This window comes from Ambystoma mexicanum, chromosome 3q (assembly GCF_040938575.1).
Source record: "Ambystoma mexicanum isolate Mex_15411 chromosome 3q, UKY_AmexF1_1, whole genome shotgun sequence".
NCBI classification, from domain to species: domain Eukaryota; kingdom Metazoa; phylum Chordata; class Amphibia; order Caudata; family Ambystomatidae; genus Ambystoma; species Ambystoma mexicanum.
In genome coordinates, this window is record NC_090926.1 from 352,595,812 (window position 1) to 352,622,150 (window position 26,339).

The window sequence follows — 26,339 nt, forward strand, 5'->3', positions numbered from 1 at the left end:
AAATCATCATCATCATCAGCAGAAGGAATATTGTGGGATGGTATCTAATTGCAGAGGAAACGATCTGCCGAGAGAAGTATGCGGTGAAGAACCCCACCCTTGACGTGCGTGGACTTGGAAGAGAGCACGTTTAAATTCTAAGCAAGAGAAGACTGGACATGAAGGTTCAACTGAAGGGACATGGATGTTAAGTCGCCAAAGGCAGTAAGTAGCGTAGCAAGATTAGAGCGTACGGAAAGGATAGAGAGTCAAAGACATCCTAAAATGAACCAAGTGGGCCTTGGGGACGGTAAATATCCAGAACAGTACCCAGAGTGGGCGCAGAAAAAGCAAGTGCATGAAATCCAAAAGAAGGGAAGAAAAAAGGAAAGGAGTAATAAGCCAGCAAGGGTGGAAGAGCAGGCCAGTCCACCCACAAGGCATGAGGGACACAAGAGTTTGTGAGAAAGAAGAAGCAGATGAAGTAAGAGCAGCAGGAGTAGTGGTATCGAAGTGACAAATCCAAGACCCGGTAATGCACACAACTTTGATTTCTTTTGTAAGTAATAGATCAATATCAATTATAGGCACCATAGAATGAGCATTGCATAGGCCACAGTGAATAGGAGAATGAGATGAAGAATGAAGGTCAGGGAGATTTAATGGTGGAGGTCCATGCAAAGGGCAATGTTGACGGGGATAACAAATGGACACTGATATTCGGAAGGAAAAACAGAATGGACAGGAAGAGAAAAAGGGGCAAGCAGGTAATATCATTTTGCACAGGTAAATGAATTCAGCATACGAACTGGAAAAAAAAATGAGAGACTTATAGCTCCTTTCACAAACGGGGGCAAACCGGGATTGCCAGCCCTCTTAGAATGACCGACCTTTGATATGGACGCCCGGGCAATAGATGCCCTGAGGTGCTTCCTTATTATGGAAAAGATCACGCGACAAGTGCACTGTAACCTGAACTAGTCTCATGCCAGTGCTAAACTATACAAGTTTGCCTCATACTCCACATATGCACACGCTACCCTCTGTCCTTCTACATGCATAATGTCTTTTCCATGTTCTTGTACAAGCCTCCCATCTTCTCCAGATCAGTGATTTTGATGTTGTTTTCATGCGTTGGTCTCTGATGTTAGTTGGTTGGCCAGTAAATATGCTTCTGTACATGGTCATTGGTTCTGCTTTGTCCCTACAGCACCAGAGGATATTTCGCTGAGGTTGTCACGAGCTGAGGTTTACAGAGCCTTAATGCAGTACCCCCAGGCACTGGAGGATTTGTGCATGGTTTGCAGAACGGAACCAGGAAGTGCTGAGGTGAGGAACCTGCTTTTCGAGAAGAAAGCATAACCCCTTTTGGGATTTGCAAACACAAGTCTATGCCTTCAGGCAAGTAGAGCAGAAGCGAGCTATGAATGTAATAACGTGTTTGGACAATGTGCGGTTCTGGGGAATCCATCAATCCACTGTCTGAAATCCTATCCCTCTTAATCTAAAAGTAACTATAAGGTGGGAACAGTAATGTCTTTTGCTTGGAAAGGTGCACATATGTTCAAGTTCAACAAAAAGGTATAAATCCAACAGAGGCTTCACATTTAAAGTGTTCACAGTCCCAGGCAATGGCTCCCTTCCCCAGGTTTCTCTCCACCAAAACAAAAGTTCCAAAAGAATAATCAAGTTCCTTGTTGTAGCCCAAGACGATAACCTCCGGGAAAGGAGTGATGAGGTCATCACTCCTTTCCCGGAGGTTATCCTGAGGTCATCAGATTCATCACACCACCCTGATGCTCTTACAGTGGCTGATGGGGGCAAGTCTCCACTCCCGTCGACAAGGAAGTGGAGGCCGCAAGTAGGAAGACTGGCGTCTTTAGGACTGATTGGGCTATTCTTGAGTTTCGGTCTTGGAAGTGTCTGATGCTTGGGTGGCAGCCCGTTCACCCCTGCTTGAGTTGTAAGAGTGCTCATGCTCTTGTTTGTCACACTTGGGAGGGAGGGGGAAACGAGGGGGAAGGAGGAAAAAGTTTGTTCTTGTGACGAAATGAAAACTTTGCATCTATGAGGTCGTAGTTGTTAAGATGTTTTGGCTTAGCGATTTGAACTTGGCTTTGCTTTGTCTGTGTAGTGGTTCAGTAGTAGGGCCGGGCTTCGCAGACTTTGACGAGGAGTTTGAATGTGGCTTTTATTCAGTGAATAGTCGGTGCACACTTTTGAGGGGCTTGTGGCCCTTTATGCTTGTTACGATGATCACAATCATCTGGCACAATCCAGTGGAGTGGAGAACATGTAGGACTTGTTGCCTACCTAAAGGGCATTGCTCCCATCTGAGAGGCCAAAGGTACTAACTAACTGGGGTCTGTCTCCACCTTGCAAGTGTTCTGGTGAGAGGACTCTCTTGTCCAAGCCTAGGAATGCAACACCACACCCCCAGTTGTTGCACTGGCTGAGTGCTCTTGTACCTTCATTGAGGAACACAGTTACCCCTCTGACCAACATACGTGGGTATCCATGACTTACAAACCCTCAGCGGCCATAGATGGTCCAGCTTTCTTGAGTTTCTTGCAAACCATGTTTGTGCATAGAGAAGAAGGGAAGGCGCAGGGGCAAAGAGTGTCATGGCTTCACATTATTTTGGGCACAACAAAGAGCTTGCATGCTTCATGCAGTAATCGTGAGGATAGCTCAGCGGCAACATGCTCGCCTTGGAAGCAAGACGACACGGAGCAACATAGGTTCGATTCCCCGGGTCCGCGCTTGGAAACCTCTGGGTATTAAGCGTGATATAAATAACCTATCATATCAATGAGTGCCCACATAGTGACAGCCCCAACCTTATTGAGTTAAGCGCAAGTCTCATGGGATTTTGGAGACTGTTGCAGTTGTCTGAATTAAACGTGGAACCTTAGGAATGTAAATGGCTGCAAGCTATTAGGTGTCTGCGTGTAGCAGAGAATATCCTGGTTAGCTTGCACCAACTACCATCAGGAGCTTTGTCCCCAGGCCACGTGGTACCATACAAACCCAACTTTGTGCTATAATCAACACTCTGTGTTTGGTGATGTGGATAGCTCACATGTTACATGGTCACCTCTGATATATGGCGAGGCTGCGTTTTGCATGGCAGAATCCTGGCTGGGCTGACTCTGTCCTTAAAATGTCTGCTGTATAATTTAACTTGGGTGATAACAGCTACTATAACAAAGATTGGAGAAAATCTGGCATAAAGCAGTGTATAAAACCTGGTATGGTTTTCATAAAGGAGCATTACAACACCGGTAAACATTTGACGATTTATAATTGTCAAAATAGTATAGCTTGCATCCAACGTGGAAGGCACATTTGCAGCATACGATTTCCAGTCACCTTGTTCCCCAGGGGTATTTCCTGCTTCATTGGGGATGGCATTTGCGCAAGGACTGCTTTTAGTGCCTGCTTATCAAATCTCTATTTTGATACCTGGATTAGGTATGTGTTCTTCTATTTGTATTAGGCTGTCAGATTGCGTTCGGCATTCCGTAATTAGAGCATTTTAACCCTGCACAAACCTGTTCTTTTGCCTAGTCCCCTGTATTGTATTGGGCGAGTTGTGTGCAATTGCCCTGTTCTTAGGTTTGTGGTTAAATGGGGGTTAATGTTTGTGGGCATCCTGGGCACTTGGCCATGAGAAGACACAAAAAAGGCAGATGTGACCAGACCACTTTATGTTCCATTGCATCACTTGTCCCAGAATGTATTGTGGAATTAGCTATGGTTTTTTAATTGTTTCTGTGCTCCACTGAGATCCTGGGTTTAGTATGTTTGTCTAGAATTGTTTGTTAAGAATTGTGCTGATCACCTGCCTCTAAATTCTTAGCACTTACATTGTGTCTATTTGGGACAGTACGTTGCACAGTTTGCAGTGCTCTAGTTGGGTAATGATTAAAAAAAAACTCTGCTGCACTGTGTGGTTTGTCTGTATTAGCAGGGAACTTGTCATCATGGGTTGAGTTGGAAGAGTGTTCCCTTTTCCCTGGTATTCACTTGCGGTTATACGGGGAGCTTCGAATAGACTAGTTTGTGTGATGAATTGCCATCTGGTAAGGGTGTGAAAGCCATGTTTTTAAATTTTTTTTATTAAATAATAAAATTATGCTGGTAATTCCATCTCTGAAAGGGAAATCTGCTAATCAGATTCCCTTCTCATAAACTCCAGGCCAAACGCAAAGTATGTATCTGTGTCCTGCTGCATCAGTATCCTGATTTGAAGCACCTGCTCTGAGATCACAGATGCCATCTTGACAGCTGCCGTGACATACAAGTGTCTGCAGTGGAGGTGCTGAATTTAGAATCTGCACCCCTTTTCCAAAAACTACATAACTCTGGAGATACTGTCCTGGTGGCATTCTAAACGGTAAAAATAAGCCATACCTGAGTTAGGGTATAGTGTCCACCATCTTTAGTGTTATCCCAGACACATCAAATTCATATGCACATGTGTCAGTATTGTGGGCCGAGTTCAGTATGTGTATTCCCCCAGACAGGCTAGACCCTGCCCTATTAGCAGGAAAGTATCCTGGCGGGATGGCTTTTTTGTTCATTTGTAAGTGCAGTTAACACCCTTGTCCCAGGGACAGCCACTCCACAGGACGTTGGCATGGGAACACGAATAGAAGGGCACACCCATTCACAAATAGGCAGGCTTTACACGAGGGGGTTGCATTTCTAAAGGCCTTTGCTCCTATTGAGAAGGAAAGGAGTTGGGGTTAGTGTAGTCAGGGAGGGATCTGTACAGTTTGGGGAGAATTCTGCCATTTTGCCTCTCTCTGCCTCTTTCTCTTTTCTGTCCCCTCCATTTCCTGTAGCACAAAGCACTGTGGGTGTGATGTCAGAAGGGCAAAGTCCACCAATTTCAAGAGCAGGGATTCACCCCCAAAAGGGGTAGCTTTAGTCCAATTGCCTAATGTCTTTCACCTTTAAAAGAAAAGTGCTGTGGGGCCCTTTCTTTTAAATTATCTTGAAACATCCTTGGATCATCACTTGAAGTTTTTGTTGGACCCTGCTGGGAGAGCTTTCCTTTCCAGAGTACTCCAGTTATGAGGTGAAGGCAAGTGTTAAAGGTCAGAGGAGAGCTACGCCCCCTAATCATCCAAAGAGACAATTAGCTGTGATCTGTTGCTCAGACAGGACCCGTCTCTCTGCCAGCCACCACTGTACGCAGGACCTTGCAGTGTTGTGGGACCACTGGAGTTGTGTGCCAGCCTCCCCTGTGTTTGAGAGCATGACAAAAGGTCTAAACTGGTACCCGATACCTGGATTGGAATTCACAGCACCCCGAGAGCCAAAACAGCCGGGATCCTAGTGTTTTCACAGTTGAACTGCTTGGACCGTGTTTCAAGAACTGTTCAACACATATGAACCAGCAGGACCCTCCATTGCTGCCTTTTGCTCTCTCCTGATCTTGGGACACCGCCTAGAAGTGTGGTTCGGTCCTGCCGAACCACCAAGAACTGCATTCAAGGTACTATTCACTGCTAACGTACCCCTTGGTCCATTTCTGTGCCCAAGAGACTGTTTAGATCACTTTGAACAATGTTTGCTCCTAAGTACATATCCTTTTTAAAGAACATTGTTGCTTTCGATTGCCTTTTTACCCATTTTTGTTTCTACCTTGAGTAGGAAGGCCAGGGGGGAGCAGGGAGTTGGGTCTCTGTCTTAATGCTTTGTTCCGGGTCACCCTGTATCCACTTTTCAGTGCCATGATACCTCTTGGTGAGGTGAATGTTTGCGCTTAAATATTGTACCATAATTCATTACCCAGAGTGCTGCATCTATCTTTGCTTATTCTGGGTTTTTCCTTTGGGGGGGATTTTTTTTTTTTTTTTAGTTGGCTATTATTGTACATGGTGTATCTGATTGAAGTATATATATTTTTTATAGAATCTTGATTGGGCATTCCTTTATTTTGGACTGTTCTATTTCGCTGTTTGGGTTGCTACTGAGCCACATTCACACACCTCCTAAAACTATAGCCTTTCCTCGGCCCACATTACCACAAAAGGTGAAGGAGGTATGTCTCTTGACTGTTTTACCTTTGATTGTGTTGGCTCTTGGTTTGTAGAAGTGCAAAGGTTTAGTGGGCATTTTAGCCTCTACTCATTCTTATAACCATGCAGAGCAGAAGTCAATTTGTCGCAGTTTGTTCCTTATTTAACCACTGAAGTCATTTATATTGAGGTTAGGTTGTTCTTTTAGGTAGGATGTCCATTTAGAAGGACCTCTTGGCTATATTTCTCCATTGTAGACGGGCCTAGTTGGGTTGAAGGCACTGTGTGATGTTGGATCACCTGTGCTATAGGCAGCTGGGATGATATCCATGGTACAATGCTAGACACCCTTCCACTAGAGTGTTTTGAGCAGGTCCAGAATATTTGACTGGGGAAATCATTTGATCATTTGATATGGTAGTTGTGTCACTGTTCTAGGAGGAGGTCTGGGTTGATGGACTTGTATGCAATCAAGAAGTGCGATTTCTGGCAGCTTGCATCTTGTCTTCCCTTTCGCTTTACCACAGGAACACCCTCTCCCAGATCTACCCTTCATTCTACGGCTTCTTTTAAGGAATGATTTGCAAACTGACTTGTACGAGATCTCTTCTATAACGTATGCATGTTGAGGGCAGCGTTTTTACACCCTCACCTATTTCACTTTTCAGAGCAAGTTGTTCTATAATGATCCCTCCAAGCTTTTGTTCTGGTCCATATTTCATCGGGCATGCTTGTTATCACAGTAGTTGGGTCGTGGTTGGGTTGGGGTTCTTTTTTGGCTTTTATTGCATATTTGATCAGAAGCTTGCGAGTGAGGTTTCTTTTGGGGCGGGTGGTGGTTGGTAAGATAATTGATCCTGCAGTGACCTCTTGGGTGCATTCATTTAGGGTGCCAGCTCCAGCAGACTTTTACACACAGAGTACAAACTATGTGATCAAATGTTGAAGCCTGCAACGGGGGTTACATTAGTTGGAATGCTATGGTTTGGCCTGGTCTCCCCGGAAAAGGAGTCTGATCTTTGGTCAGGGGACATGCGTGAAGCTTAATAGATTGCTATGTAGTGGTCTGTGAACCAGTAGTTGCTCCTGCAATCTATCTTCTGTGAGGTGGACATTGACTACTTTTTCAGCTATTCTGAGCCCAGAATTGTAATTCTAGATTAACGAAACGTTTGCCACCTCCTCTGATAGGAGCACTGTATAAGGAGTTGTCTAATTGTGGGCTTTGTTGCTTGGTTGAGGGTCACATTACATATGGTGAACAGCATTGGCTGGAGTCAGCAGTGAGGTGGTTCGATAGTTCCATGCTGCAAATGGTGGGATGGGGACATATTCACAGAGATCCATAATAGACTTGACTCGCAAACTCATTCTGCAACACTGAGGCTCAGAGATGCAAAAGATCAAGCTGTCTCGCTTAACAAACATGTCATGTATGATGTGGTGCATGTTGTGTAAATTGTCATTATCCCATCCACTTCTGATCCTGATATGTAATTTTGTTCTCCTCCATGGCGTTTTGGGGGGCCTGCAAGTCCAGTGCGTCCCATCAACTCTGAAAAGGGTACAAAAGACAGCCTCTAGATTAGAGTTTGATTTGATAGATTTCCAAATGCATCAGCCTCTATGTATTCCGCCCTGAGATACTGGGCAATAGGTTCCATGGCTAGGACATAGAGCAGTGGCGACAACGGGCAACCCTATCTTGTCCCCTTCTCCATTTCCCATGCCTCCGAAATATGTTTCCCCGTTTTAACCCTAGCAATCGGTCTAGTGTACACCAGCCATACCCACTTGATATACCTAAACCTGCGCAGAGTTGCATAAAGCCAGTCCCACCAAACAGAATAAAACGCCTTAAATGCATCTAAAGTGGCTATGGCGCACAGCGTATCCCAGGGTGCTGTGCTATCTATCACGTGATGCAATCGTCTCAAATTCCAAGACCTGCTCCGTCCTGGTTTGTAGACCATTTGGTTTGGCAACACCAAATTATGGATCACTTTTTTTCATTCGATTTGCAAGTATTGATGATTCTTGCTGTCTTGATTGAGCATTGACAGTGGCCTATAAGAGCTACACTCCTCAGGAGGCTTATGTGGCTTAAGAAGTGGTATAATGATGGATTCCCTCAAGCTCGGCGGGAGAACCCCTGCCTCATAGGAATCATTAAAGGTGCTAAGCAAGTGGGGGGGCCAATTCCTTGGCGTATTCCTTATAGAATTTGCTAGGGAGGCCACCTTATGCCGGTGTCTTACGCTTTGGCAGGGTTACAATCGTGCTTAGTATATCTTCTAGGGAGATGGGTGCTTCTAAGCTATCTTGCACCTCTTGGCTCCGTGCTGGAAGTGCTATGTCATCCAGCACGTCCTCTATAAGGGCCCTTGGTGTCCGGGTTCTCTCCTGATAAAGGTCCTGGTAAAATTCCAAAAACGTGTCATTGGCGCCCTTCTGGGTTTGACAGATCTGTGGTTAGTGTATGGGCCACTGATTATCCTCCTTTTCATACAGCGATGCCAGCAGACGGCCTGGTTTATCTTCCTCCACATGTTGCCTCTCAGTATATCTTGCAAAGTTGTGTTTACCCAAGTGTCCATGCACTTTCGTTTTAGTGCAACGATCTTTGCATCCTTGTCCAGAAGCTGCTCTTGGGATTGTTCTAATTGCCTCAAGCTTTCCTCAGCGGAGGACAAATCTCTGCTTATGCTTGCTTGGACACCATTTGACCCTGCTCTCCAGGTGTCCACCAGGGCGAAGGAGTCTAGAAGTGTCTGCAGGGTCTTAGCAGGCAGAGCCGGTCTAGTATATTTCGTGTCTGATCTGTCCAGGAGAGGGTTTAGCATACAATTAAAGACGCCCGCCAATGTAGACATCTGCCCGCATCTCGCAGAGCGCTCCTGTGTTTTCCCCGTTTGGGTCTCTAGGGTTGCAGTGCGCTCCGCCAAGTTTCACACATCCTGGCGCAGCAGGCCGACATCTACTTGCACTGCTGAAATCTGTGTGCCCAGGGAGGCTTTCAAGTCTGCTATTCCCTGCATCACCTGGTTATGCATCTCTATAGTCACACACCCTTTCCTCTTCGCTGGTTCCATATCCCCTCCAGGGGACTGTTGCTTGGCCCTGGCGAAGCCGTCTAATGTGGGCTAACTTGGTTTCAGTTTAGCTGACTTGGGAGGCATCAGACCTGCTGAGTTCCTGGTGCTCAGTCTCGTCCTCTTCCCACCCGAGCCCCTGGGCATGGATAGCCGTGTATTAGTAGTGGCTGAGCACTAACTGAGACTCCCCCTGTGTGTATTGGTTGTAGGGGTTCACCATACCTCCACTGTCGCTATTTCTGTCCCATATGCTTAAGCCACCTTCAAGCTGTGCCCAACACAAAATGTGCACACTTCTTTTGTCTTGGTCTTTTCTTGGCTCTGCGCCAAGTGTGGCTGCTGTCCACAAGTCTGTTACTCTGTCAAGGAGGGTTAAAAGGATGTTGCAGCCTGTGCTGCCATTGCCACAAATGGTATGCTGCTTATGTGCAATCCCACATTGCATGGGGATCACAAGGGCTGCCTTTCGTTTTCGCCATGCAGCCTAGGTCTTTGTGCACAATGCGCTCATCTGGCCTGTTTAGCATGCAGATTCCCCATAGCCCGGGGTTCCCCAGGATTGCTGCCTGTGGTCCAGGTTCCTTTGTGCAGGGCACACCTACGGTCCTCTGTGTCTGAGGATTTTGGAGCCCAGTCAGGAATACGATATTTCACCCCTCGGCTTGGGTCTCTGTTGTTCAGGACCTGCGCTCGGTCCTCTGCGCGTGAGGATTTCAGAGCGTGCGCATAGTAATAGTGTTTAATCCCGCGGCCCAGGTGTTTACATCGGCACGTATCCAGTCCACTTCGCGTGGGCATACCGAAGCGCAATCGGAGTCATGGCTGGAGGATCCCCACAGTAATAATCCTCACTGCGGGGCTTAATTATCTATGCGCACATCACCACTGCGCAGCCCGGTTAAGCCTGTTTATGGCCCTGCTCTCCGGTCTCCCCCCTCTACCTCCCCCTGAGGGAATTGGGGCCACTGAGGATGCAGCACGCATTTGCCTGATATCTGGTGTGGGGTCCCTCCTCTTCACCATTTCGGACACTCCAACAGTCGGGTAGCCATCCTCTTCTGTGCGTGAGCCTCGACTGCTCCCCCAGCAACCGTCTCCTCTGACCTGCTGCGGCTCCTCAGATGTGTCCTGGGCACCCCACGGCTTCCACACTGCAGCGTCGTATCCGTCTTCACTTCGTCTCCGCTGTACCATGTTTGATAATGGCGCTGTCGGCAGACCAATTTGTTGTGCCTCGCAGCCCTATTCCGATCGCCGCACTGCTCATTGTCTCTCGGCTGGGCACTCCAGTTGTATATCCCCCACACTTTTGCCAATTTTCAACGGAGTTCCTGTAGTAGCGCTTGCTATACAGACAGATCTTCTCAGGATCAGGCGCGAGCGATCAGTACAGACGACCTACTCCATTGACTGCAAGCCACCGCCCCCTTAAATTGTACAGTCTTAATAACTTCACTATGAAGCATTACACATTGCGGAACTGAACAAGTGCATTTCTTCTGTATACTTTGGATCTCACTGAAAACCTTTTCTGAGTATTGCCAGTAAACCTTAAAATACTGTCCCTGGTTCTTCGAGGCTACTCCCCATTCCCCACCACCACTTCTACCACTCTCGCTCCCCAGGACGTTTCCCACCAGAAAACTTGCAGTACAGAATGTGGCAACCCAGTTGTGGTTTAGTCATTTTGTTTAATGCATTTGTTATTACTAAATCTTGTACCACGCACTGTTGCCATTTACCTGGTCTGTTGGCACTCTGGCGGATCTGCAATGGAAGGAGGATTGGCTTTCTTAGTGGGATTGAAAGGGAGAAGAGCAAGAGCGCTTTGATGTGCTGTTGGCAGCTTCAGTTTGGAGAAACCGGTCACTGAGCTTTGGTGCGTTTTCGGTTGGTAGCCGTCACGTGGTGTTGAGGTATGGTTGTTTTGATGAATCCAGTGGAGTCATCTCTGATTCTCTGGTGGTGGCCTCCTCCCATGTGGCCAGGGAGAGACGGTTGCTATCCGATCCTAACCCTGGGGGTGGATATATGGAGGAGGATCAGATAGGAGGCGACAGCTGTCTGGGTGGAGGGGGTTATCCATCGCTGAGGCACAGTATTTTCCCCATTTAACTGACGAGGACCTTATAATACCCAAGTTCTTGATGGCTCATCCCACAAATCCCCTTATTATACAAATCAGAAACCCCTTTCGTTCTGTCCCTCTAGACAGAATTTCATCAATATCTCATCAATATCTCAAACATTCACAATACACATCAAACATCTCCTATTTCTAATGTTTCTCTACATAAAACATTTGAACAGCCTCATTTTAGAATTCCAATAACATCTATGTACTTCAGCTCCTATAAAATAAAGCCTCAAGTACTGAGATGATGATGATGAAGAGGAGGAGGAAGGAATTGATGCAGACTAAGCAAAGCCCAAAACCTAATGTGCAGACTAGTTGTTGGACTAAATCTCCATGGGACCTTTAAAAAATGACATCCCCTATCAAATGGCACCTAGAGAACCGTGCAGGAAAAAACTGATGGAGAAGATGGACAGATCCATGCGGCGGTTCGCGAACGCGCGTCGCTCATACCAGCGTGGTGTGAAGGAAGGAGAGGGGCAGCAGCCACAGCTAAAGGAAATGTGTGAGCACTGGTGGCCACTGCAGAGCTCCTGGCGATACGGTCGTGCCTGGAAGCATCGTTCTCCACAGAGGGAAACTTCTGAGTGAACGCGGAGCTGCAGGAAACGCTGGAGAAACGACTGCATCATGTGGGAAGCCATCTCAGGGAAGAAGCTTCACTGCAGAGGCACGCCATATGTCAGACCCTATGAACTACCAGTAAGTCTGCCCATAGTCATTTGGGACCTCCGGCGTACCGACACGCAAGCAATCAAGTAAATTAATTATGTGAGACTACCATTATGGACAATACTCAAAGGCAGTTTAAATACAAAGAAAACCTAATGTTAAAACATTACCCAAAAGGAAGAATGTTTGAATACCGACAAGATAAAGAAGTGCATCCACAAAACTGGAACATATAACAGTTTCTAACACAGTGGCAAGATACCTGGCAGAGGAGAATACCAGGGGATTTAAGAAGTTCATAAGGGAAGTCCTGGCAACCAAATATACCAGTCGATTGGAAACTGTACAAGAGCTTTAAAACTGTGGGAAGATGCCTGGCAGGGGAGTACACCAGGAGATCTGAAGAGCTCACAAGAGGATTCTTGGTAAAGGAATACATCGGGCAATCTTCAAAAGTGCAAGAGAAGTTAAAGAAAACTTATTGTGGAATGTATTATATGAATAAGCACTTTTCTGAATCCAATAAAAAGACCTGTTGGATATAGGGGCTCTTTTGTGATACCAAGAAACTGTTGTTCAAATTACTTTTGCCATCCTACCTAAACATCCAGGGTAAGAGATCCACCCTCTGGATCCAAGAGTTTCTCCTTGGAAAACACTTTTGTTGGAGTTATCTTTATTTTTTTTTTTAAACTTTTATTTTTGTTGACAGAGGCAAAAGGCATAACCACAAATTCGTTGCATATACAGGTGAATACAGAGCATATAGGCAAAATGATGGTAACAGCGGTTGAGTAATGACATAACTCAGAGCACCAAAAAGCCGAACAGCCATAGGGATGTTAGGGGGATTCATCCACAGAGGAAGTGTCATTAAGGCTAATAAAGTAGCTGTTGAATGCAGTCCATATGTTTCGAGGACGAGAACGTACTGGGAGCATACCCAGAAACTCCTCCTCACAGTTTCGGGACCAGGTGAGTAAATTTAACCATTTCTGGAATGCGGGGGGGCTGGGGCTCTTCCAGCTTAGTAGGACACACTTTTTAGCTATGATACAGCTTACATTTAAGAATTTAATGATGTCTCTCGCTCCCCCGGCCTGCCACACTCCAAACAGAACCCCCAATGGATCAGGGTCTACCTCAGTGTTAGTGATCTCAGACAGTGGGCCTCATCACGACTTTGGCGGTAACCCTTAAATCTGGCAGTAGCGCTATTACCGCCGGATTTAAGGGTTCGCCAAATCAGGACTTCGGTGGATTTCCCCCCAGCCCTTAGCTGGGGGGAAATCCGCCAAAGATTTGCGCTATTACCGCCGGCGGGAAATCCGCCGGCGGTAATAGCGCGAATTTTCCCCATTGAGCCCAATGGGGAATGGGGCATTCCCGAATGGGCTCAATGGGGAATGGGGACTCCCAAGTCCGCCAAAGTCGTGATCCCGCGCTATTAGCGCCGGGGGCTATGGTCGCGCTAATAGCCCCCGCGCTAATAGCGTTACCGTTACCGCCCAAGTCGTGATGAGGCCCAGTGTCTCTATGACTTTACTCCAGAATGTGGCCAGTTCCGGGCAGCTCCAAAACATGTGCAAGTGGTCAGCGCCCTCCGTGCCGCAGCGAGGGCACAGCCGAAGATCGGAGCAAGCAAACCTAGACACTCTACCTGGAGTGTAATATAGCCTATTAAGCAGTTTATATTGTATGGTGCGGTAGCGGAAGTTTAGGGACACTTTGCTAGTATGGGAACACATCTTCTGCCACTGTTGGTCAGTAAGTACCAGTTCCAGCTCGGAGGCCCAGTCATCGCGGGCCCTGGACGGAATTGGAGAGGGAGAGGTCAAGAGGAGCTTATACAATGAGGAAACCACCCCGCGGGCGCCACCAGAGTTGGCGATGTAAGCAATCGCAGGAGAGTCCAGGGGTTCGATGGGGAAGACAGGCCATAGATTTCGGAAGGCAGCGCGGAGTCTGTAGAACTGCAGGAGCTCCAGAACAGAACCCGAGTGCCCCGGCCTCCACGTCTGCGGTGTTATAAACTGTCCCTCTGGATAGAAATCGGTGAGGGCGCGGTATCCCAGGGCCTCCCAATGGCGCGCCAGGGCGGTGTCCTGCGTGGGTTCCAGCCCAGGAAACCTCCAGGCAGGGAGCCATTTGTAGTACGGACATTGCTCGTCGCAAGTTTTGAATATCTGGCCCCAAGCCTGTACCGTGGTCCGGACCGGATCAATGGGAGAGTCCAGCACATACTGCCGGGTTGAGAATCAAGGACATGACATCAGTGCCTGCCGCTGCCAGAACCTCAAGTTTGACGTGGGGACAAGGTGGGGGCCCAGGGTACCAGTAAGATGCGAACTGCGCCTGTGAAGCAGTCCAATATCACAGCAAGTCTGGGGCTGCGAAGCCCCCCCTGTCGTAAGCTAGTGACATATCCGACCACTTTTTACGCACCGCGCCAGAGTGCCACAAGAATTGGGCAAACACTTTATGCAGATTCGTAAAATGTTTCCTACCCGGCCAGACAGGAACATTACCAAATATGTACAACATCTTGGGTAGCAGGATCATTTTTACCAGCGAGAGTCTGCCGGCTAGTGATAGTGGAAGGGTACGCCAGCGCATGACTTTGGCCTCGGCTTGTTCGGCCACTGCCTGGTAGTTGTCTGCCAGGAGCGATTCTCTGGCGAGGGACACCTGGACTCCCAAGTACTTAATCCCATTCGGGCACCAACGGAGCGGGTACTCGGTGGTGGGCTGTATCGTGGAGCTAGTGAGGGGGAGGATCTCAGATTTCGTATAATTTATAGTGAACCCCGAGTATGTGCCTATGCGGGTGACGTCACGTAAAATCGGGTCCAGATGAACAGCTGGGTCTCTAATAAAGAGTAGCACATCGTCCGCATACAGCGAGATGATCTCAGGGGAGTCCTTCAACCGCACCCCCCTCCGCGCATGCCGCTCCCTGACGTAGTCGGCCATCGGCTCGATAGCCAAGGCGAAGAGGATTGGGGAAAACGGGCAGCCTTGTCGGGTACCTCTAAAGAGAGGGAACAGACCGGACGTCTGAGAGTTAACTCGCACCCTGGCTACCGGGGAAGTGTACAGTAACCTAATGTATGCTATCATATTGGGCCCTACCCCCATATTCTCCAAGACCAACCAGATGTATTTCCAAGACACCATGTCAAATGCCTTCTGGGCATCCAGTGTGACCGCAACCGCACTCGCCCCCCGGTCAATACGTGCCATGATGTTAAGCAGCCTCCTAATATTGTGGGATGTTGATCTTCCGGGTACAAAGCCTGATTGATCCTCGTGGACCATGTACGACATGACCGGGAGGAAGCGGTTGGCAATCACTTTGGCGAAGATTTTGGTGTCCAGATTCATCAGTGAGAGGGGCCTATATGATCCACACTCGTTAGTGGGTTTACCGGGTTTGAGCAGGACCGTGATGGTGGCTTCGCGCAGCGAAGGGGGAAGAGTGCCCAACCGAAGTGACTCGTTCCAAACCTCAAGCAGCCTGGGAGCCAAGATGGCCACATGCTCCTGGTAGAACTCAGCTGTCAGCCCGTCGGGACCAGGTGCTTTTCCTTTAGGGAATTTAGATATAGCCTCAACTATTTCATCCAGCAGGATGAGGGAATCCAATTGGTCCCAGGTAGCGGGGGAGACGATAGTCATGGGGATCAGCTCGAGGAGGTCGCGCATTTGGGACTCACTGTGCTCGGAGGGTTGTGTGTACAGCTCTGAATAAAAGTCTGTGAAGACCTCCAGAATATGTTGGTCCGACCACCGTTCCGACCCCAGGCTGTCCTTGATACAAGTTATCTGGGTTTGACCCCACTCGCCCCTGGCCAATGTAGCCAGTGTCCTGCCAGGTCTGTCTCCCTCTCCATATCTACGAGCCGCCTGTGGGCGACTGAAGTATTGGACTTCCCTGGTGGCTTGTTCATTGAAAAATTGGAGTTCCTTGCTGATCTGGGATAGAGTCGCGGGGTCGATAGACGTAGGATGAGCGCTCTCAAGTTCGCGTAATTTGGCTTCAGAGCGGGCGAGGGCAGCCCTAATGGCCTTGAGGGTTCCCGCCTCCCTAGATATGGACATTTCCCTGATGAAGACTTTGAAAGCTTCCCACCGGACCCCTGTAGAGGTAGATTGAGGTGTATTAAGTTCAAAGTAGGACTGGATGTCGGACAATATATCAGCCTTAAATATTATGTCCTGTAAGGCCAAAGACTTGAAACGCCAAGAGTTAATTGTAGGGGCGGGCACGCCCAGATCTATAGATAGCCGGATCGGTGAGTGGTCCGACAGGGTGCGCGCCAATATTTGAGTTTCCAACACCCTCCCCAGCAAGGAACTAGACAGGAAGAACATATCAATTCTGGAGGAGCTGTCATGCACCGAGGAATAATGAGTATATTCCCGCGTCTGCGGGTGCATTACCCGCCAGGGGTCTCGAATGTCAAGGGCAATGGTGTGTGCAAGGAGCTTGTGCGCCGCATTGGAAAGGAGTCTGGGGGCCGCGCCAGTTCTGTCAAGTGTGGTATCTAAGATAAAGTTCATGTCCCCCCCAAATGATCTGCACCCCTACATATCCCAACAATATAGAAGCAATCCGGTCAATAAAGTCGGGAGAGTCCACGTTGGGCCCATACGTATTAACCAGTAAATAGTCCCTGTTCGCTATTGCGCAGTTAGGATAATGTACCTTCCCTCTGGATCGATGTAGCTCTTGTGGAGTACAAACTTAAGTGACCTGTGGATCATTGTCAATACCCCTCTGGCGCAGGTCGAATAAGCCGTGAAGTACCTATGTGGACCCCATGCAGGTGCGATGCACCTAGCTAGCGAGCCCCCACAGTGTGTTTCTTGCAATAGTAATATCTTGCAACCATGTCTGTTGGCGTGGGCTATGATTTTGCGTGCCTTGGTGTAGTTACTCAAACCCCGGATAGTCCAGGACATCACTGTTGTGGACATTACGGGAGGCTAAGGTACATCCCACAGCCGCCGTAGAAACTTACACAGTGAATGAGGAGAGCTCCCACGAGGGCGCCCTGATGTCGTGCGCTTTGCCAAACCGCCCCTGTCATTTACAATATTGTTACCCCAAACCCCAACCATACCACCCCCCCACCCTCACTGCACACCCACAACTTGCAGTGGAAATCACCCCCACCCCCGGATGCACGCGCCAACAACTAACCCGACCATCACCAGGAAGTAAGGGTCGGTGGGCGAAATCCAACAGGGATATGCCCTTTCCAGGGCCCAACTGGGGCCAGCTAGCAGTAGCATCCAATAAAACATAAACATTGCAATTGCAGTGAGGTGCGCTGTTGCCGTGTGGACGGCTATTTAGACATTGCGTAAGACAGCCTAAACTGTTAAATAACAGGTTCCTGCGGAATACAGAGTTTTTGTAGGGTCCCAACGCTACTCTCCAACACCCAAGCCGGGCCACGGCCCGTAAGTATATGAAGGGTACCCATACCGCATGGTTGATGATAGAAAATTGCCATTGACCCATGCACATTGACGGATTACCAGTCAGGTGAAGCAGTGACAGACTAAGCTACAACTGGTCAGTCAGCACCGGCATGGTCAGGCGCCGGATTGTGGAGTGGTATGTGAGCCTCGATGAATTTTGCCGCTTCATCCGGGACAGTGAAAAAGTATAGTTTATTGTGAGTCATTTTGAGACGTGCCGGGAACAATATGGCATACGAGACATTGCGTTCTCTAAGCAGTTTCTTAACCCCAAGGAATTGGCGCCGTTCCTGCTGCACCGCAATTGAAAAGTCCAGGAAGATCCTGATGGTGTGGGACTCATGGCGCAAGTCTCCCTTCTCGCGGGCCAGCCGGAGGATAAGGTCTCTATCCTGATAATTGAGAATCCTGGCAATGATGGGTCTTGGGATATTCCCCGACTTGGGCCGCGGAGACAGGGCCCTGTGCGCACGCTCGACAGTAAAGTACGGTGAGAGACTCGGGTTGCCCAGTAGATCCTTGAGTAGAGCTTCGACGGCGTCCTCCATGCGGCCCTTAAGTGCGTTCTCAGGGACCCCGATTATACGCAGGTTGTTCCTACGGGAGCGCGATTCTAGATCGTCACACTTGGCTTTCACACTCTTCATATCGCACGACAGGGAGGCGACGGTGTTCTGCAGCACATGAATCTCGTCCTCGTTTGTGGATATCCTACTTTCGGCCTCAGTGATTCTGGTGCCTGCCTGGTCCACTCGGGTTTTAAGAGAAGCAACATTGGCGTTAATGTCGTCCAATTTTTCGTGGAACGAGGCAAAGTTCTTGGCCATGGATTCCTTAAGTGTGGTCAGATCGTCACACTTGGCTTTCACACTCTTCATATCGCACGACAGGGAGGCGACGGTGTTCTGCAGCACATGAATCTCGTCCTCGTTTGTGGATATCCTACTTTCGGCCTCAGTGATTCTGGTGCCTGCCTGGTCCACTCGGGTTTTAAGAGAAGCAACATTGGCGTTAATGTCGTCCAATTTTTCGTGGAACGAGGCAAAGTTCTTGGCCATGGATTCCTTAAGTGTGGTCAGATCGGGGGTTCTCGCCCCAGAGGGGGTGTCACTTTCCGGGTCCTCCTGCAAGGACGATGCATGTCCCATCTCCTCCCTCGGGACGGATTTGGCAAATTTGTCCATGGTTCCTCTCCCAGAGACCCCCTTGGTTTTATTGGGCATTGTAGATAGAGACACAAAGATGGCAGATGGCCGCTGGGGCAGACGACGGGTTGGAGGGACCAGTCGAGGGATCCAAACAGTGAAAAGCCCAGACTGCCACACCAGCGGCCCCCAGGAGACCCGGCTCCGCGTGGCAGAGTGTGCAGACGCAGCAGGTAGAAAAGGCAGCCCAGGCCGGTTATAGAAGCAGTAGGGCCGGGTAGGTTGCAGGAGAGTAGGAAGCCAAGGCCGTGTAGGAGTCGACAGGAAGGGCAACCAGCCCTAGCGAGCGAGCGGCTCCCTGATAATGAAGCCGGGCAGTTGTTTCATAGAGGTCCCCCTCCATTCGTGTCAAAGGATACTGAGTAGACGCCGCTTGCCAGGTGGCACCCGGTAGCCCGCGTAAGGTGCGGACTGGGCCCCCAGTATGGGAAGCAGTGCAGCAGCCTGCGGCCAGAGATCCAGGCCCTCCGGGAATGCAGGCCGCTCAGATGACACGCAGGGCAGAGTGAGAGGGCCAGGATTCACAGGAGCAGGCAGACAAGTAGATGGGGGTCCGCCTGGTGCACCCCCCCCCCCGCTCCTCACCTCCTTAGTCCAGTAATGTGAGCCACACAAGCTCAGGGTAACTAGGCTCCCGCCAGCCGCCTAGACGAGATGAGCGCTCTGGCGCTGTATGCAAAGGGAGAAGTGGCAGGCGGGGTCCCAGTCCGGTCGCCACGCCGGGACGAGCGCACCGGCGCCGACAGCAGGGGAGAGGTGGGGTCGCCCCCCAGCAGGTCGCGTGCCGTCAAGGCGGTCAGGCACCAGCGCAGCCGCTGCACAGAAACGAACGCTCCGGCGCCGACTGTGGAGGAGGAGGCGAGTGCACGCGGGTCCCGGCAGCGGACCTCCGCTCGATGGTGTCCTCAGGGGGGCCGCCGCGCCCGCGGCTGATGAAGGAGGACAGGGAGCGGGAGCCAGGCGCCCGCCAAGGCCCGGCGCGCCAACTGCCAGCAGGCCCAGAAGTCCCGTTCACAGGCTTCCCAGGGCCGATGCGGGTCGGGATTGCAGCAAGATTGCCAGAAGAGAAGGGGCAACAGCTCGACCAAAGATAAGGCGGTGCAGGCAAAAGGAACCGCAGTTGATGTCGGATTTCAGCCGGAGCCACACGGAGCTGAAGAGCTAGGCAGCCATCTTGGGCTGCTCCACAGCGCCACCATTGGAGTTATCTTTATAATTGATTATGAACACTTTTTGCTAAACGTAAGTCGGAGACCTTTCCTTGTACCTTTTGTTGTGTTTCTAGTGTTATGGTCTGGTTAGAATGCTTTGGACACAAGGACTGTTCCTAAGTTTCTAATCGCTTGACATAGACTGATCTTTAGTTTTAGTTCCCTAGGTAGGCAACCTCTTCTTTAGGATAGGGTAAGAAAGGAGTTTTTCCCACCTATTTCTGTTCAATAAAAATGTTTGACAGTGAGAATATTACTGTTTTGTGTTCCCCTCTCATTTCTGACCCCTCACATTGTGCATGGTTTGGTTTCATGTTGGGTGTAGTGAAGTGTGTGTGGTAGAGGGTATGGTTGTGTTTAGTTCAGAATTTGAAGGTGAGTATTCAGAATGGTTGAGTTTTAGTACGGTTATTCAGGAGCAGCTCATTTCCTGCCCCCAACAATCCACCCAAGTGTGATTCCCGCTCCCAACAATCGACCTAATTTTGACAAAATACATGTCTCTTAGATCCATGCATCCCAGGCCACCCTTATGGCAGGTTTTATCCTCTGTGTTTCTGGGTTGTTTTCTGAAAGTGTGCCTATGTTTAAAGTTTATATTAATTTGGTCTTTTTTTGATGAGCAGTTAGTTATCTGTGTTGTGTCCCGTCTACGACCGGACCGTTATTTTGCAATTCAACATTATTTTTTTATTACGACAAACTTTAATACACACACACACACATACTTCCAGGGTTGCCGCTGAAAGAACCGCACACTCGTTTAGCTCAGGAAATGAGCTGCATGTAATTCCAATACTTAAATGTGTAAATAAAGCTTAATTCTGTAATGGGTTATTCTCTTATGAGAAATATCACCTCATGTATGTAACGCAGTTCATTTTTAATGTCAGAAGTACATGGGTTCAAAGTCGCCTATGCATTTCGGATGTAATTCGTCTTCAGGACTGAACAGTTTACAAACACTCTTGGTTCAAACTGTTTCAACTGGTCCTGCTTGAAATTCATCTTCATCTTATTGCCTTCTCTATCTGGAGAGCCTCAGTGAAAAAACATGCTTCTATCGCGAATAGCGATAGAGAAGGTGAATTAGATGGTATCCTGACTTTCAAGCAGGACCAGTGGAAACACCGTTTGAACCAAGAGTGGTTGTAAAATGTTCAGCCCTGAAGACTAATTGCATCCAAAATGCATAGGTGACTTTGAACCCATGTATCAATACTGCCTCATTTTGACATTGAAAACGAACTGTTACATACATGATGTGATGGTTCTCATAAAACAATAACCCATTACAGAATTAAGCTACATTTAAACATTTAAGTATTGGAATTACATGCAGCTCATTTCCTGAGCCAAGCAAGAGCGCGTGGTTCTTGCAGGGGCAACCCTTGAAGTATATGTGTGTGTGTGATTGTAGCCTTGATTTACTACACATAAGGATTGGGATTCATTAACGTTGATCAGGAAATTGAGAGTAGTTATAATCTAAGAGTATTGTAAGATTAGCGGTGCCCACCTACATTTGGTTTTTAAGGTAAACTTTAATGCCATAGATTTCTAATAACCAAATGGTGTGTTGTGGTTGTGATTTACTGCGCCTCCAGGGCTTATTTTGCATTCTGAAGTTACCCATTTTCTCTCGTGTTCAACTTCTGTCTGTCCTTTGCTGTGCTGGTTGCTGACTTGGTGCTGCTTCTGTGGACTTTAATGCGTTTACCAAGGTACAATACATTAAGTAGGGTGAGGGTCTCTCGGGCTTAGCTCCAGTGCTGTCCAAAATTGTTCTGGAAACTCGGACCCGCTCGCTACCTGTCTTCCCTGCATAGTGCTATTGAATAGATGTTAAGTGAGAATTCTGCTGTTTTCCAGTAGATGTCGCTATTCCCCCAGGTTTAGAACCACATGATCAGTCTAACATTCGGAGTTAGATTATGTGTTATCGAATCCTTTGATGGCAAAATATAATGAAGAGAACATCTGATAATCTGTTGGAAAAAAAAACCCAAAAAACGGTCTTGCCATTAGAATAATTGAAACAAATGCAATTAATACATAATCTGGAATTTCCTTCAAAAGAATTGAGGGATTGGGACTTGCATTGACTAAATTACACTACTATAAAAATATGAAATCAAATTTAAAATTTGTCGTTTTTTGTATAGCACCTTTTCCCATTAGTATGGCCTCAAAGCACTGTAGGTGAACACCCACCCTCTGGGGACTGAAGTCCAGGGTATGGAAAATGAGTTGGAGTTTAGAATGACTAATATATGGTCACCTTACCCAAGTGCTTTCGGTGATGCAACTCACCCCCCCTCCACACAAACGGTATACTTCCCACCATCCCAATCCCAACTGCGCTGGAAGTTGCTCTAATATGGATCACAAGCTGCCTAACTCAAAAGATATTTCCCCCACGTACTTCTTGCCATCCTTTTGTCCGTATACCAGCTACCCCAATTACTAGGAACTTGCTCTGGACGCACAGCAGCATCTGCCAAACCGAAGCAAGGAAGACAACCTCTCCTGCCCCTACCTAAACCTAGGCCTAAGGCCCCTCCAATTGTAAATAAGGTTACTACTTCTCTAAGCCCCACCAACAACAATAATTCAACTAAAACCTCTCCTATACAACTCCAATGTGCTCTTAACGCACGTTCATTACCAGCATATGTCATTGAGATTCGTGACTTGATTACATACCTGGATCTTGCTGTGCTAGCCATCACGGAAACCTGGCTGCATGAAGCCTCGGGCCCGCCATCTGTCTCGCCCTCCCACCGGGATACAACATATTCTGCCAGGACAGAACCTCTAACAAAGGAGGGGGTGTCGCCCTCATCATCAAGGATTCCCTTGATTCTAGACAAATTAAATCTTCACTAGGTGATAATGCTGATGCCTTATCTGTTAAACTTTCCCTCTCACCTAATAATACTATCACCTTCCATATCATTTAACCCCCCTACTTGACTTCCAAGGAAATCTTTTGCACCATTGAGGAGATAACCTAAAACACACCAGGGCCATCCTTCTGGGAGACCTCAACCTTGGATTGAATGATCCAAAAGACAAGCAAGGCAAAGCCTTTGCCAAAGCACTCCTTGACATGGGCTTCATTCAGAGAGTCACCGATCCGACTCATACCAAAAGTCGCATATTAGTTTGGATAGCTGACCATAACTGTGCAGCAGACATCAGCTCTGGTACTCCACGCCTGTGGACCGACCATCACCTCTTGCACTTCCACATCCCAACTAAAACCTCATCAAACCTATCACACCAGTGCCTTCGACCCCGGCCAGATCCGCACGGCTCCTCACCAAAGACAGGATCTTACCATCCCTAGAGGCCCCATCCTTGAGGCCACCCTTCTCCAATAACCCCCTGGCTCTGTTAGAACTCTACAACACCACCCTCAAAACAAAAAAGAGCTAAAACCAAAAAACATTCTATCTTGTGGTTCACCCAAGAGTTGCTTGAATTAAGATCCCTTGAGCGCTCAGCGTTCACAAAATGGCAATCTTGCCCACTCAACACCACACTAGAGGCCTACAGAAATATTGCCAAACAATACAAAAAAGCCATCACCCTAGCAGAATCCTCAGCTTATAACTTCAGAATCTCAAACTCCAAATCTGAGTCAAGAGAGCTGTTTGCAATATTCAAGGAGCTGGCCGCACCTCCAACCAACACCCAGGAAACAGTGAAAGACGAAGCTTGTGCAACAATATCCAAAGTGAAAGGTTGAACAAACACCCTCCAGGATAAAATCAACTCTCACTATATTGCCTTGCCCAAAGCCGGCTTGCCTCGTCCCAGTCACCATTCCTGACGATAAAGACTAGAAGTCTTTTGCTTTCAGAGAAGTAACTGAAACGGAAGTCCTGGCTATCGTGAAACATATCAAGCCATCGTTCTGCAAAGGAGATATCTTCCCAGCAAATCTCATAGAAGGCTGTGCAGATACACTAGCTCCTTTTTCACAGCATTTATCAATGCCTTCTTTGCTACCGGTACCCTCCCCCCTTCCCCCCCAAGGAGTAGTGGGTTCGACCACTGCTAAAAAAACATCCTTTGACCCGGACTCGCCCAACAACTATAGACCCATAACGTCTGTTATTCCTGCTAAAAATTCTAGATAAAGCTGGATACTTACAAATCCAACACTTTCTAGAAATCAATAATATCGTGGTGAAGAGGCAATCTGGCTTCCGTCCATGTCACTGTACCGAGTCAGCACTACTTGACCTTAAGAACCAATTACAGGGAACAATGGAAATTGGCAAGCCAGCCCTCCTCCTGCTCCTCGATTTGTCTGCAGCATTCGATTTTGTTGACCACAAGACCCTCTGCAGACACCTCAGGGATGCTGCCCATTTTTCCCAGTAAGCCACATCTTGGATCACCTACTTCCTTGAAGGAAGGGTTATGAGAGTTTTCTCTGATCAGGTCTGTGCTGCCTCATCCCCCATCCCCCATCCACTGTGGAGTCCCACAGGGCTCATGTACCTCGCTGACCCTCTACAACATTTTCACCCTACCCCTCTTCAATGATTTAGTCGAGCACGGCGTAGCATTTACAAACTATGCCGACGACCCACTAATTCTTCTCGCACTCTCTGGATCCTATGAACGAGATGCAGCTACCCTCAGTAAAACGTATGCCCTCATCCAGGTCTGGATGGCGGCCAAAGGTCTTTGTCTCAATGGAGACAAAACAGAAATACTATTGGTAGGCCCGAAGGAGATTTTGAAGAAACTCGACAGTCAATACAGATTCTTCAGCATTGAGAATACCGTCATCACGGCCTCTGCTGCAGTCAAAACACTGGGAGTCTACTTTGACTTCACCCTCTCGATGAAGCGTCATGTCAATGCCAGCCATATCCTCGTCAGCAGCTCTTACAACCAAAATCATAAACGCAGTTAAACCATACCTCTCATCAAAAAATTGCCTTAACATTGCCAGAACCACATTAGGGGCCAAGCTGTTTATAGGCACCTCATCCAAAAACCTTAACAAAATGAATATCGACCAAAATAATGCAATTAGAGCGGCACTAAGTATTCCTATAAGAGAGCACATCTCTTAGGCCAGACGGGACGTTTAAAGAGCGTATACTCTTCAAGACCCTTGCTTACACGGACGGGTGCCTCTCCCTCACTGCACCTCTGTACCTTTCAGAAAGAATTCATTGTGCAATGTCAAAAAGACCCAGGCGGATCCAGCACTCCAACCAGCTCATTGTACCTACCTTTTTAAAAGAGCCAAAGCTGGAGGGGGGGATCTTTCCTGTGCTAGCACCCAAATACTGGAACGCTCTGCCTCCCCCCACCCCCTACTCTCAAGGAAGAGACCTCCTTCACAGTGTTCAGAAGAACTATGAAAACCAAGCTCTTCAACTAGACCTCCCCTCTATTAACAATCTCGGGCAGTTCCCATGTAACCTTGGAACATAACCACTTACAGCTTGTAAATGTTAAATGTCTTCACAACGGTTGTTCTGTATCTGGTATTCTGTACCATTGTATCCAAGTGAATCCTCTGTAACAGCGCCACAATGCCCCAGGGCCATTTGCACGCTGTATAAATTCAAATAAATGCGTCTGTGCATTTAAGCCAATACGAAGTTGGTTACGGGTGGCCAAGTCCCTGTTAGCAACCCATATCGAGCTGGCATGTAGATCGGTGCTGTGAGGTAGTCTGGAGAGTATGTGAGTGCAGGAGATTCATTGTGTCCAGCTGGACCAACATTTTGTTGTGGAGGATAGTTGCATTCTTATGGCAGAGGTGTTGCGCGATGTGTCTTAAAATGGTCTGATAGCCGATGGTATGGCCTCCCACCCGCAAGCATATGCTATCTTCCATAAGCATGTCGTGTGATACATACCCGTGTTTCGTAGATGTGGCATGGATTCTGTCCTGTGGTCTGCTAGAGATTTTTTCTGTCTGTCGCTCGGTATATTGCATGGCGGGTTCATTGGTGCCCCGGCCTACCTGAGAGGTGGTTAAATGACCTGAAGTGTGGCATGGGTTAATCGGGATGAGGGGTTGGGGGTGAGAGGGGTGAGAAATCCTAATGAGGAATATTCTGCTGTCTTCAGTTCAACAAAACGGTGTAAAAGTTCAAAATTGTAGGTTTTAGAAAGTACTCCTTGTGACCAGGGTTGGGCTCCTTTCCTCTGGATCGATTCAGAATACCCTTGGAAAAGTTTTGATTCAACAAAGTTCTGTTCGATTCATTACACAATGTCTTTTCCCTCCACTGCGTTCGTCCACTTGATAAAGTAAATGTCTCTTTCACAAACCCTTGTTCAAAAATCAAAGCAATTGTTGTCCTCCACAGTATCCTTCCTGGTAAGGCAAATGTCTCTCTCACAAAACACATAAACCAAGGCAATTGTTTTCCTCAGAATGCAAAGTAATTATTAGCATATCCCACTTATTCTTGAAATGGAATACTTTTCATGATAGCTCAGCAATTACCTTTGGTGATGCAACTGTTTGTCAA

At 48.0% G+C, this 26,339-nt stretch overlaps 1 protein-coding gene across 4 annotated transcripts in view; it reads left to right on the forward strand.

Moving 5' to 3' along the window:
- Positions 1 to 26,339, forward strand: part of LONRF1 (LON peptidase N-terminal domain and ring finger 1) — a 272,719-nt gene that overhangs the window by 16,387 nt on the left and 229,993 nt on the right. For all 4 annotated transcript variants that reach the window (XM_069653983.1, XM_069653982.1, XM_069653984.1 and 1 more), the window contains exon 2: positions 1,190 to 1,308. In XM_069653983.1, coding sequence (XP_069510084.1) covers positions 1,190 to 1,308 — 119 coding nt within the window. The remainder of the gene's footprint in view (positions 1 to 1,189; positions 1,309 to 26,339) is intronic.